Genomic DNA, 14,022 nt, shown 5'->3' with positions numbered 1-14,022 from the left:
CATATTTAAAAAAAATAAATTGGAATTTTTTTATGATTTTTTAATTTTAAAAAATAATTTTCTGATTTAAAAAAAATAAAAAATAATGACGTGGACTGCCAGGTGGCAAAAGTCGCACAGTCAACAAATGCCACGTGGCTAAATCCATCCCATGTAAGCAAAAAAGTGGGGCCAAGGACCTTTTTAAAACATAAAATTTTTTGCGGAGATATTTTTTTTTACAAGGACCAAAATCAAAACTCATCCAAATTACATGGACGGATTGCATATTTAAGTCTAAATTAAATTGTAGTACATGTTTAAATATTATGGGAGGAAGTTGTAATTCTAGCATTTTATCGAAAATCGGAGCATAATAACGTATATTTTTAACTTAAAGGCACGGGAATGTAATTCAACTTCTTTGAGGAAGTGTAATTTACTCAATTATGTTTTATACCGAAAACATTCCAAGCAGCTCAATGAGTTCCAATGCACCGCGTATCACGAAAACTGCACCAATTTTTGGAACCAAACCTTCAAAAAACCTCATTTCATTACACAGACCAACTTCACCATTGCAAAACAATCGACAGGATTAAACAAACCCACGCCCAAATCATCATCGGAGGCCACAAACAAGACCCATTTATCGCTGCTAAACTAATTGACAAATATTCACAGCTCGGTGGAACCAACGTCGAACATGCACGCAAGGTGTTCGACGATTTGTCCGAAAGAGATGTTTTCTGTTGGAACAATGTCATCAAGGGTTATGCTAACATGGGTCCTTTTGCTGAAGCTTTACATGTTTATAATGCGATGCGTTTGAGTGGTGCTGCTCCAAATCGGTACACTTACCCTTTTGTGCTTAAGGCTTGTGGTGCTGAGAGGGATTGTTTAAAGGGTAGAATTATTCATGGAAACGTTGTGAAGTGTGGATTGGAGTTTGATTTGTTTGTTGGTAATGCTTTTGTTGCGTTTTACGCAAAGTGTAAGGAGATTGAAGCGTCGAGAAAAGTGTTTGATGAAATGCTTGAGAGAGATATTGTTAGTTGGAATTCTATGATGTCGGGATATATTGCGAATGGATATGTGGATGAGGCTGTGATGTTGTTTTGTGATATGTTGAGGGATGATGGTATAGGTTTTCCTGATAATGCCACGCTTGTGACTGTTCTTCCTGCGTTTGCTGAGAAAGCGGATATTCATGCGGGATATTGGATTCATTGTTATATTGTTAAGACAGGGATGAAACTTGATCCTGCTGTTGGTTGTGGTCTTATAACTTTGTACTCGAATTGTGGCTATATAAGAATGGCAAAAGCCGTTTTTGATCAGATACCGGATAGAAATGTCATTGTGTGGAGTGCAATTATTAGGTGCTATGGGATGCATGGTTTTGCTCAGGAGGCGCTCAGTATGTTCCGGCAATTAGTCGAGTTGGGCTTGCATCTAGATGGCATTGTGTTTTTGTCTCTGTTGTCGGCTTGCAGTCATGCTGGTATGCATGAAGAGGGCTGGCACCTTTTTCAGACCATGGAAACTTATGGTGTTGTGAAAGGTGAGGCTCATTACGCTTGTATGGTGGATCTTTTGGGAAGAGCTGGTAATCTGGAAAAAGCAATGGAGTTAATTCAATCTATGCCAATCCAACCAGGGAAAAATGTTTATGGTGCCTTGTTGGGTGCAAGCAGAATACACAAAAATATTGAACTTGCTGAATTGGCTGCAGAGAAGTTGTTTGTTTTGGACCCTAACAATGCTGGGCGTTACGTGATTCTAGCACAGATGTACGAAGATGAAGGTCGGTGGAAGGATGCAGCCAGATTGAGGAAAATAATCAGGGAGAAAGAAATCAAGAAGCCAATTGGTTATAGCTCTGTTGAGCTGGAATCAGGTCATAAAAAATTTGGGGTAAATGATGAAACTCATCCATTAACGACTGAGATTTTTGAGACCTTGGTAAGCTTAGGTAGGACAATGGGTAAAGAAGCTCACACTCAATGTGATGCTATTATGTAGTAACTATAAAATGGTGGATAAAAGGATACACCATCTAATTATGTTGAATAACTGATTCGAGATATTTAGAACTGATAGTCATGTCTTCGTCCTAGGAGATGATCATGAATCTACACAAGCTGTACTATGATAGGAGTTAATTGATATTGTTAAGTATAGTTAAGGAGTCTCTTGGGACATATTCTAATGGTTAAACTTCAGTAAGGTAGTTTCATTATGCAAAAAATTACAATTATGAATGATAGATTCAAGACAAGATAGAAACCTGGTTAGAATTTACATATTTTGAATTCTGCTCAGAGGGATATATAGAAAAGGTTCAGTTCATTTGAAGCTTGTAATTTGGTCAAGATCACCAAACTGTTGATGTAAATTAAATTTGATGTTCTTTTCGATGATCCTGCCAACGTGTGATCAAATACCAGAAACAAAGTGGCGATCAATGTTTTCTTTCATGACAGTAGATAATACAAACCTTAAAGCCAAACAGATCAACATTTTGATATACCATCTTTTCAGTTGTGATATATCTCCTCACACAGTAGAAGAAAGGTAACCAAACAAATGAACTTCTATATTGCCGTCTACATTTTACTTCTCTATCTGGTTAAAGCTTCCTTACTCTACTTTTTCCTTTTGTTCTGTAATGGCCTATAATAATAGAATGAAAATGTTTGAGTGTAGTAGTATTTTCTTGTTATGAAGATTTGTGAAAGATAAATGAGAAAATAGATGAATGGTAAACCTGTAAATTTAAGCTTCCCAACAGTCCTTAACTATTTTACAAAGTCAATTGACTCTGGGAGAAACCATGATAGTTTACTTATCTTTTTTTTTATCTTTTTTTTGTTATTAAAATTTAGGAGACTTTAGGATGTTGCACTTGAATGTTAACATCATCAGAAACAAACCTTTTTATTGTTTTCATGTTATTGTTAATCAAGCCAACTGTTCTTTCTTTATTATTTTTTTGTCATAACAGGTGCACTGTGATCTACTAGTGAGGAGATAACTTGTAAAATTGCAAGTAAATAATTTGACTGAATTTTTTATTCTTGAGTCAAACAATCGAGAGAGTTCTGACTTGATATAAAAAAACTAGCTAGATTTGTCTTGTACGTTGTATTGTAAAGCAAGGAAACTGATTGTCTTTTACTCCTTTTCACCCCTATCATCCTGAATTTACTTCTATTTAACTTTAAACTAAAGGGTGCAACCGAGAATAATTTAATAAGCTGCTCACAATATCTTTTACATGAGAATTAACAGGATCTTCTATCATGTGAAACTATAGGTTTACATGAGGAAAATCATTGCTTATTGATCACTAATTCTGCAACCGATCTTAAGGGACAAAAAATAACTCAAAATGATACTCTGAATCAAGCCCACTTATAACTATTTTCATTTTAATTTTGGTTCTTAACATTCACAATATTTTAAATTTATCAACAGATGTATGATACGAGGGTGCCTGTACCTGAAAATCCTCTTATCTGGAGTTGGTTATACTCGAAATAGTCCTAGTCTATTCTAACCCTAATTTCATTTGCTACTACTATCATGTATCTTCAAAAAACATTGAATGATTGCTGTAAAATATTGGTTAGAGGAAGGATGTAGGAGAGAACACCCCCGGTTTTTTTTGGCGGATGTTCAATTCCCCTTTTTACTTCGTGATAATTAGCACTTCTTGAAATTTTCTGTCATAGTCTCTTGCATGTGTATTTACAACCTTGTTATTGTTCAAAGAAGAAGTTATGCTTTGTGTTGAAAATGGACAGTTATGTTGTTATTGAGATTAAAGCTATATTCTATGGAGTTCAGGGGTAATTATGTATAGTTTTGTTGGAATTAAGTGATTGTTTAGAAAGCGTGTTGATTGGGATATGAATCGAAGTTGTTTTTCTAGAACGCTGGGTTGAGACTATCTTCCCCCCTGGGTCTTATCAGAGTGCATCTGGAATAAAGCTGACCAAAACTCCTCCTAAGTAAAAGGAACAAGTATCAATTATCGAACTTATAAGCCATCATCGCGACGTTGTCTCTGTCCCTGATGGTTGGATGCACCATATCGGTTATCAAACTCATTGCGTGTATTACCAGTAAAAGGATCATCAAAATAATTCTTCACCACTTCGGACATACACCTTGGGACTCCACCATCTCACTGTCACTTCTTCTTGTTAACTGGTTTTGCTTTTGTGTCTGACATTGTGGCCTGGCAGTGGCAGTATGGCACGATCTAACCTTTCCTTTGTTCCCACATTCTCCATATCCCTCTTACTCCATGTATATTGGTACCCTTACATCGTCAGATCATTAAGATTGCTACACCGAACTGCTTCACGAAATCCACACACATGCCAAGTTGAATGCTCCACCCCTTCATCCTTGTCATCATTAGAGAGAATAGTGTTAAAATCTCCCAAAATGCACCATGATAAATTATTATCCTGCGCGGAGTCCTCAACAAGTTCCAAGAGTTGCGTCTTCTTTCGTATCCATGCAGCTATATAATCCAGTAAATTGCCATTGTTGATTGTGCTAGTGTGAAACTTCCATATTGATAAAATTTGAAGAATAGTCAATCAATTTGCATTCAAAAGGGTGGCACCACAAACACGTTGCTCCTCCCTATAACAACTTTGTATTAGTTGTTATACATTGTTACTAACGTGTATACCTGTGCCACGAGATAATTTTATGTATTTATAGATTATTTTTTTATTAATATATTTATAATTAAATGTAAAATTTTAAATGCTTTTCATTGAATTGATTATATAAATGATCTTTGGCAAGAATATATTTTTATCAAGAAATTAAATTATTTTAAAAATTATTATAACAATAATCTTCATAATTAATGTCTTAGTGTGAATTAAGGTGTTCATAATAATAATTAATGCATGTGTCAATTGTAATAGTAAATGTCTCATGTTAGTCTCATCAGTTGTGTGTGGAAGATATATGTTTCTCACAAAAAATGTTTCAATTTATTTTAGAATGTCAAATGAGCATTACGAGTAATGCAAATGATAGAGTCATTGCATATAATATATGTAAGGTCGATGTGTCATCACTTATTTAATTGAAAAGCTAATTGTGAATTTGTAAAAAAAAAATAAAAAAAAAGAAAAAAAAAGGAAGAATTTGTACCTCAAGGAACATAATTCAATTTTTTTGGCTAGACTCAACGAGGAATAGTCCAACTTCTTTTCAAAAGTGAAATTCTAGTCCCGAATAGCCCGCGCATAGCCGTAAACTCATTCATTACTTAGTGAGACGAGAAACCCTAAATAGTCTCAAATACTCTTCAAAAGTGAAATTGTAACCCCAAATCCAAATAGTACAATAACCAATGCAATATTCTGGCTTCGCTCCTTTCATGGGGGGCTACACCCCTTCCGAATCTATTCTGGCAAGACTCAACGCCTACGGTATCTCCCCGCGAGTAGTGTTATCAGAACGTCAGGCTACACTATTGCTTAATTTTCTCGACACCGACCCTCACAATAGATGAATGCGTAATCCCTGTAGTTACAATCACAACCAAATAGCATACGGTTCTTTGCTTCTTTTACTGGATTTCGTGACTAACGAGACATGCTAGATATCATAGACCACCACACACCTTACATCCGTTCCTACATTTCTCGTTGCAGAGCTCTTTCGTTTAAAGGCGAGTGGTTGGATCATTTGGAGCGTACCGTCAACTTGCATCAAGATATCACCGTGAGGAAGTCCGTTTTCGGGATCATAGTGACCTAAGAGTTAACCAAAGTTTTTTTAATATATATGCTGAATATGAAGAATATGCTGAACATGAAGAAAGAGTTGAAGCGGAGGCTGCTGTCGCTGAAGCAACAATTGCATTTGAGAGAATTAATAAAGAAAGAGAGATGTTGAGAGGATATAAGTACCAATTCCGTCGTTATTTTTATGATTTGAATGAATGAAAGTATGTTTTGAATGAACTAACATTTCTTAGATTTCAGATATGTTATTTGAAGTGAATCGTCAATGTTGGTATGTTATTTGTTAATTTGTTAGTATTTGCGGGAGGTGAGAATCGAATCTGAGCCATTGTTATCACTCTACTACTTAACTCTTTGTTCCTATTTAAAGTGGGGATTAATGTTGACTAATTTTTCTTTTTGAATGAATGAACAATTTCTGATCTGATTGGTGAATGTTGTTTTTTGATTCTACGTAACAGTTGTCTAATTACTTTCATGCAACTCATGTTAGCTCATGTTGAATTTTCTGCTTCAGGCTTGCTTGAATCAATCATATAATTGGAGTATATTTTCTGCATTTTGTAGTGTATATATTGATAACAAACAAGGACTAATAATGCAATAGTTAATAATGATAGTATGATAAAATTATCATTGTAATAGTTAATAAGGGGGCCTTAGCGCAACGGTAAAGTTGTTGCATTGAAAATTTGGGGTAAATGATGAGACTCATCCATTAACAACACAGGTTTTTGAAGCCTTAGTAAGCCTAGATTTGATGCCATTTTGTAGGAGGTGGTAAATGGTGGACAAAGGGATGCACCATCTAATTATATTGAAAAACTGATCCGGGATACCAGTTAAATGATACTCTTTTAGGTATAATTGAGGAGTCTCTTAGGACAAATACAATTAGTTAGAGTTAGTAAGGTAGTTTGATTATGCAAAAAGTACAATTATGAATGATATATTCAAGAATCAAGACATGATAGAAGCATGGTGAAATTCACATATCTTAAAATTCTGCTTGAAGGGATAAATAGAAATAGCCGACACCACTTAGTGGAAAAAGACTTGATTGTTATTTATTGAAGGGATGAATGAAAAAGGTTAAGTTCATTTGAAGCTTGTAATTTGCTCAATATCACCATGATTATTGTTGTAAATTAACCTCAATGCTAGCTGCTTAGGAAAATCGCCAATGCGCGATCAAATATCGCAAACGAAGAGCTGATCAATGATTTTGTTTTGTGACCGTGGGTGATATGAACCTTAAGGCCAATCAGATCATCATTTTGAATACATTCTTTTTGTTTGTGATATTATTTTGCTTCAAAATTTGACTGAAATTTGATTCCTATTCTTATTCTGGATTTAGGTGTTTCAGAATTTTGTTTTCGAAGCAAGATGATCTTATTTATATCATTATGGTATGATATAACTATGATAGTAGGATTCTGGCTTTTTACTGATGCTTTTGGTTAGATCTTGGTTACGAGTATCTGTTATGGCTTATAGGCGGCATAGACTACGCTCTGATGATAGTCCATAGTTTTGATGTATGTAGAGCGTTGATGCACTGATAATAATTGCTTAATTATCAAAAAACAATATCGCAGAAGCCATTATACTTTTTTGGTGTTTATAAATGGTAACTATTACTTCCATCAACTTTGTATGCTCCCCTCTTTGTTTCCCGTGTTATATTTGCTGTTCGTTAATCTTTGTATCTTTCCCAATCTCTTGCCCCCCTTGTGCAAGAGATTGTCTATATATGAAATTAGCAGTTAAAAAAAATTAACAGAATTTACTTTTAATTTAAACAATAAATTTACAGGAGGAAAACCATTGCTTATTGATCACTAATTTTTTCTCAAGCTACATAAAGCAGAAGAACCTAGTTGTTTATTTATTACTCCATACTAACTAAATCACACTCTTCATCTTGCTAAGAAAATAACTTAAACATATTTTAGTTTTCTCCGATATAAACTTTACAAAACAGCCATCATAAATAGATATCACAACAATAACTTGTGCTAACATTCTTTTTCCACACAATCTGTATCACCAGATTAATTTTTCAACTAAGCTACTAACTACTAAGAATGTAACATCACCTCTCTGCAAGTGTAGCATCAAAATCAGACAATGAACCTCTACCACTTTCAAATTTTTTCATCGTACCCAATGACGGTACTATCAACATAGAGGGTGCAAACTCTTGGTTCTCTTCCACGACCAAAGCTTTCTCACTTTGTAACAGAATCTTCTTATTTTCATGACTAGTAACAGAATCATTATTTTTTGTTGAAGATTGATGAATCCTTTTGGCCTTTCTTTTCTTCTTCTTAGACTTCACTTGACCCATGCAAGAAACCTTAGGAGAGGATGGTTCTCGCGCGCTAAAGCTTATACTTCTATGCTTTCTTCGCGCTTCTTTTGGAATTATTGAAACCTTTCTTGCAGTTGTAACACTTGCGTTAGGACTCAATGTTGGGTTTTGATAACTAGAAACCGAAGCTACAGGTCGTTTTGGTAGAAACTTGAAAAACTTGTTTTTCATTTTTGATAGTTTCTCCATGTTGATGAGACACACAAGCTATGACTCTTTGAGAGCCTTAATCGATTCTTTTTTATTTTTTTTGTTACTATACTTAAAAATAATGAGTTATGGTTATGCAAGGCAAATGTCGAGAACTAACAAGGCATGGTATATAAATGACATAAGGCAAAATGAAAGTGATTTTGTTGGTCAATGGCTATTAACTATTGAGGAAGGGAATTGAGGAAATTATTGAAAAATATAGTTGACTTCATAATTGTTGAATGGGGAGAGGCGTGGTACCAATTGCATATATTTTTTATGATGGGGAAAGAATGAAAGGAAAGGACAAAATACATAAAAAGAAAATAAATAATGGAGACAAGAATGGTACATAAATAATAAATGATATTTTACTACGCAAGATAATATTTTTTTTGGCTTAAATAAGTATTTCATCCTTGCAATTAAGGGTCGTTTAAAAATTGGTCCATGTATTCGCTAATCCTTGCAATTTACCCTTGCATTGTCTAATCATTTAAAATTTCGTCCCTCTCCCCACTTAATCACTGCCACGTCACTAATTTGATGGCGTGGCAATCACTGTCACACATGAAATTCCAATTTTACCCCTGGGTTTCCAATTCTTTCTTCAATATTTTGTCCTCTTCTTAAGGGCAAAATTGAAATTTCATATGTGATAGTGATTGGCACATCATCAAATTAGTGACGTGGCAGTGATTAAGTTTGTCAAATGACGAAATTTTAAATTATTAATGAATGCAAGGATTAGCGAATACATGATCAATTTTTAAACGATCCCTAATTACAAGGATGAAATACATGTTTAAGCCTTTTTTTTTTAAGGGATCACAAGAGTGCTGCTATATGTAGCGATTTTTTTTTTTTCTTTCCGAAATTCCCACATAACAATTTGATTTATTCTAATTTCGGAATTCACGGAATACATGGTGGCAGTGGTGTTATGTTACAAAAAATAACTGTTTGTGATCATTCGTTAAAAAAATTGTCGCTATAAGTAGCGTTATTCTAATATTTATTAATAAAAATAACTTTTCCGGACATTATAAATATATAATTTTGAATAAAAAAATCAATTTGATCGTGGTTCAATTTTAGGATTTTTATACTAGATCAACATGTCTCCGATGTTGCTTAAAATTGTCTTTCATTAGTTTTTCGGCGTGTATGTTAGTTTCTTGAGTGTCTTAGTTGGTGCCTTAGGAAAACTGTTCCCCCACTAAGAATACAACATTCGTGACGATCATTTTATCAATGCTTAATATATCATAGATCAATCATAGATGATACGAGAATACAACGGTGGTATCAGAGTGGTATCCAAACAACTATATACAAGTGGTTTGAACACCACTTCTTGATCCAAAATCTTAAAAATTGGATTGACGAACCATCTTTCGCATATATGTTACTCAACTCACACATTCACACTCGAAACTTCAATATTAACATAGATTACTCATCAATTTTATTGATAGGAAATGAATGTCTTTGGTGAGAAATGTAAGGAATTATTGGACTTATATCTCGACGAAGAGGGAGCCGCATTCTTTCTCCATCACCCCATAATACATAAGCTTCTTCCCCATGAGCAGCATCATCACCAACCTCAAGGTCTTCTTCTTGCATTCGAAGATTCACAAAGCGATTTAAAAGAATACAAATCAGACTAGTAATAACAACATTCCAAATAGTAATAAAAACTGCTCCTAATAATTGGTACCACATTTGCTTGATTCCTTGACCTATATTATCATCAAAATAACTATACAATAAGCCAGACCCATAAGGACCATAGAGAATCCTCAAAAGTTTAGGTTTGGCAAACACACCAGAAAGGATTCCCCCAAGAATACCAGCCACAGCATGAGTGTGAAAGACTCCTAATGTATCATCTACACTTTGAAAGAATGGTGATTTTTTGTGCAACACCATCATCGTGTACCATGGAATTGAACCGGACAAAGCTCCCATCAATATTGCTGCCCATGGATCCACCAATCCTTGTCACATACATAGGTAAAAATAATGTCATTACTTGTGGACATGTAAGCTTAGAAAGAAGTTTTCAGAATTATATCTCGCAACTACTGAATGTGTCGTTTTGTGTGAGCTTTACCTGCACCCGGTGTGATGCAAACGAGACCAGTCATCATTCCTTGGACAGAACCTATCAATGAGCCTTTCTTGTATACAGCCATATCTAGAGAAATCCAAACAAGTATGCTTGTAGCAGTGCACAAATGAGTATTGAATATAGCCAAGGATGTAATCTCTCCCACTTGAAAAGGCGCTCCTCCGTTAAAACCTGTCCAACCCATCCATAAGAACCCTGCACCTCCAAGCATGTGAATTATGTTATTTGGTGGAAAATTTTGTCTATCATTTGAAGTTCTTGGACCAACCTGCCATTCATCAACATTAATCAGAAGTTTAATTTGCATGTATATTTGGATTTTTATTTTTGTTTTGCAAAATTTTACTTGAGCTTGTAAAGTTTTGAAATAAACCATAATTTTAGTATAAAATTAAATTTGATCACAATGATTTTTGTGTTCCAAGGTGGAACTCAAATATGTGACAGTCCAATGCATGACATACATGTTACACAAGTTGTTATAAAAACTAGGTCCTTTGCAGCAGTTGCATTGTTGTAGCCAATACAGTTGGTTTTTGCACAGAAATCTGATAGCTCAGCAACTACTGCAAACTGCAAAGGATCCAAGTACCTGACTTTATCATGTTACTATATGTTGTCATTTTATTTTTGTTGAGTTTATATCTAAGGGTGGTCCATTTGATTAGAGGATAATGAATGCGAGGAGAGGCGAAGTAAATTCTTTTAAATTTTAGTTGATAGTTCAATATTTTTTATTTGGTCTTAACCCTTCGACTTGTAGGTAAAGAGGGTTCTAGTATCTGAAGTTCAGCAAGATAAGTAATCGAAGTCTTCAAGAATTGTTCCAGATGGAATTTGAACTCAGATTCTCCCGAATAATTTGTATTTAACTGAAGTTCATTAATCACTTACGCTCAATCAAACCACTTGATTGTTTCGTTAATATTTTGGACGGGACGGGAAATAGATTAATTATAATCAATTACCCAATAAGCAGCAGTGAAACCTGCAACACCAGAAGATAGATGAATTACAAACCCCCCGGCATAATCAATTATTTTCCCTTCGAGAAAGCCATTCCCCCATATAGTAAAAGCACCAACAGTATAAGACAATGTAAGCCACAAAGGAACAAACAACATCCATGCATAGAAATTCATTCTCCCAAGCAAAGACCCTCCAAGCAAAACAAGAGTAATTGCAGCAAAAGCAAATTGATAGAAAACAAAATCAGCCATTGGTAAATAATAATTTGTTGATGCCTTAGAAAGTAGAAACTTCTGACTCAAGGCAAAGTTTGGCTTTCCAACAAAAGGTAAAAGCTTGGTACCAAATGCCATATGATGGGCCCATAAAACCCAACAAACTAGTACAGCAGCAAATGCATATAGGGCCATGAAAGCCGAATTTACGGCCCATTTTTTCTTAACCATGCTGCCATAGAGTATTACAAGCCCAGGAACAGTTTGAAGGCCTACTAATGTTGCTGCTGTTAGTTGCCATGCATTGTCTGCTTTGTTGTTCCATTCTGGTGATGCATCATTTGGTAAAAGTGATTCTGGTAAATGGGATATATACTTAGATGAATTAAAATTCATAATGTAGAGAAAATGACCTAAGTTTTGAGGAAAATTTTCTGGTTGGTGGAGTGTGGTTTGGACTATATAGTATAATTAATTTTGGACATTTTTCTAAAGGTATCTTTGGAATAATCATCAAAAGTTGTGGTTTCTTGTTGCGGGTGGCTGGACATTGTTTGATGATGCAATAAGATTCAATTGAAAATTCTATTATTTTGATGAACCTGAATTCAAGATTCCTAGCCCACCTCATAGAATTTCAGCTAAAGTCAATTTTGGTTTTGTAACTTGTGATTGAGACAAGAGTTGTCAATTCATTTATGTCGCAATGGACTTTGTTTTAATCGCTACATATCGTATAAAATTGTAATGTTTCAACTTTGACAGAATTTGTATATATAGCAAAACAAAACTTAGAATTATTTAAAGCTTTCAAGAGAGATTAGACAAATCAATGATCGAATTCTTAAGTCACCTACTTAGTTAATCTCCATGTCCCTACATATAGAGTCTTATAAAATATATCACGATAAGAAAATTTGTTAATAATTTATATTACTTTTATAAATTTACTCTTTGAAGGGGAAAATTAGTTTGTCCCTACTAGTAATGTATAACAGAACCAGCGACAACGATTTCCATGCTGTCCCTACTAAGTTGAAATGACAAAAAGCACGACCTAAACTTTTTCTATTATTCTTTCAAGCAATTAGAAGCCAATTCATACTCAAATCATCACCCTCAAACAATAACAAACAAAGAGATAGAACTAAGGTGAGAGCGGCAGTTGATGTCGATCTTAGCGACAACGAGGAATGATGGGGTTGGATGTGGCTGGCAGCTAGGGTTTCTTTTTTTGGGGAGAGAGTTGAGAAAAAGTGAAATAAGATTGATTATTGTAAAGTGAGCCGGAGTGAGAGATGAGATCGGTTTAGTTTGATTTTGAACCGAATCGGATAAAACCCAATACTTTTTGGTTTCATTTGGATTTTGGATTTCGTCAATTTTCGCACCCCCTACATATCTTGCCAAGTACATTTTTATAAAGATATTTCATTGTTAAAATTTATTTCATTGTATTTGAAATTCATTTGTATATCCTCTTGTGAGATATGCGGGTTAAACGATTGAATTTCAAAGTACTTAATTGAATTTGTAACTTGTCTAGTAGTGGCGTATTGATGCCTCAAAAGGTTTAAGTGTACAAAATCAGGTTTTGGTCAGTGTGATTGCTAGTGAAATCCTATAGGATGAAGGGATTAAACTAACTATCAGATTGGTAGTGAACCAATATATATCTCTTGTGTTGGTATTCTCTTTCCATTATATCTTTATTTAAAATGTTATCTTGGCTTGTTTTTAAAATATATTTATAACTTTTTGGAAAAACTGAGTTTGCAAAAAAGATATTTAAGAACCCAATTAAGACATCTTCTTTCTTGTGTTTTCACTACACGTAATATGTCTGAATGTTGAACCATAGCATCGGAGGCGATCCTGGCCTCATATTTTCAGTGCACCAAAATATTTTTTTACTAGTATATGTATATATTTGAATAACCAATTTATATTATTAAAGTTATATTTAAAAAGGTGAGGAATGGAAAATTGTATTAATATTAGTGGAACTAATAATCATATTACAATTGTTTCAGGTGGAATTCAAACTCTGTCATTTAAGATTACGAAGTCAAACTCTAACATCTGAGTTAACATTTCTTGAACAATTAAAATTATAATTACATATCCATAAAAAAATCCAAATATATATAACTGTATATAGTACTGAAAGACTTAGAAAATTCTATGATAACAATTTGAAATCATGTTGCAAACTTTTTGAAACACACATAGGACATAACGATTTTATGATCTTGATGGTGAAATTTCATTCTAAGAATTAAAAGTCATCAGAGAGGTTTTAACAAATTAATCAAAAGCAAATTATATGATATTGAATTGTTTTCCTAATGCATGCACAACACATAA

The 14,022-nt window shown here is 34.1% G+C and overlaps 3 protein-coding genes across 3 annotated transcripts; 1 reads left to right on the top strand and 2 right to left on the bottom strand.

Moving 5' to 3' along the window:
• Positions 1-335: 335 nt before the first annotated feature.
• Positions 336-2,459, top strand: LOC11444860 (pentatricopeptide repeat-containing protein At3g46790, chloroplastic). The gene has a single exon (XM_003629178.4). The coding sequence runs from the start codon at positions 472-474 to the stop codon at positions 2,002-2,004; it is 1,533 nt and encodes a 510-aa protein (XP_003629226.1). The 5' UTR covers positions 336-471; the 3' UTR covers positions 2,005-2,459.
• A 5,118-nt stretch (positions 2,460-7,577) lies between these two features.
• Positions 7,578-8,424, bottom strand: LOC11444858 (uncharacterized protein At1g76070). The gene has a single exon (XM_003629176.4). It carries the CDS (start codon positions 8,329-8,331, stop codon positions 7,864-7,866), a length of 468 nt encoding a protein of 155 aa, XP_003629224.1. The 5' UTR covers positions 8,332-8,424; the 3' UTR covers positions 7,578-7,863.
• A 1,365-nt stretch (positions 8,425-9,789) lies between these two features.
• Positions 9,790-12,051, bottom strand: LOC11444316 (ammonium transporter 2 member 3-like). Its single transcript, XM_003629175.4, has 3 exons — positions 11,440-12,051; positions 10,454-10,739; positions 9,790-10,337 (listed from the first exon to the last, which is right to left on the bottom strand). The coding sequence occupies exons 1-3, from the start codon at positions 12,049-12,051 to the stop codon at positions 9,790-9,792; spliced, it is 1,446 nt and encodes a 481-aa protein (XP_003629223.2).
• Positions 12,052-14,022: the final 1,971 nt, after the last annotated feature.

This window comes from Medicago truncatula, chromosome 8 (genome assembly GCF_003473485.1).
Source record: "Medicago truncatula cultivar Jemalong A17 chromosome 8, MtrunA17r5.0-ANR, whole genome shotgun sequence".
NCBI lineage: Eukaryota > Viridiplantae > Streptophyta > Magnoliopsida > Fabales > Fabaceae > Medicago > Medicago truncatula.
Note: the sequence above shows the minus strand (reverse complement) of the source record. Positions and strands in the feature narration are given on the sequence as shown.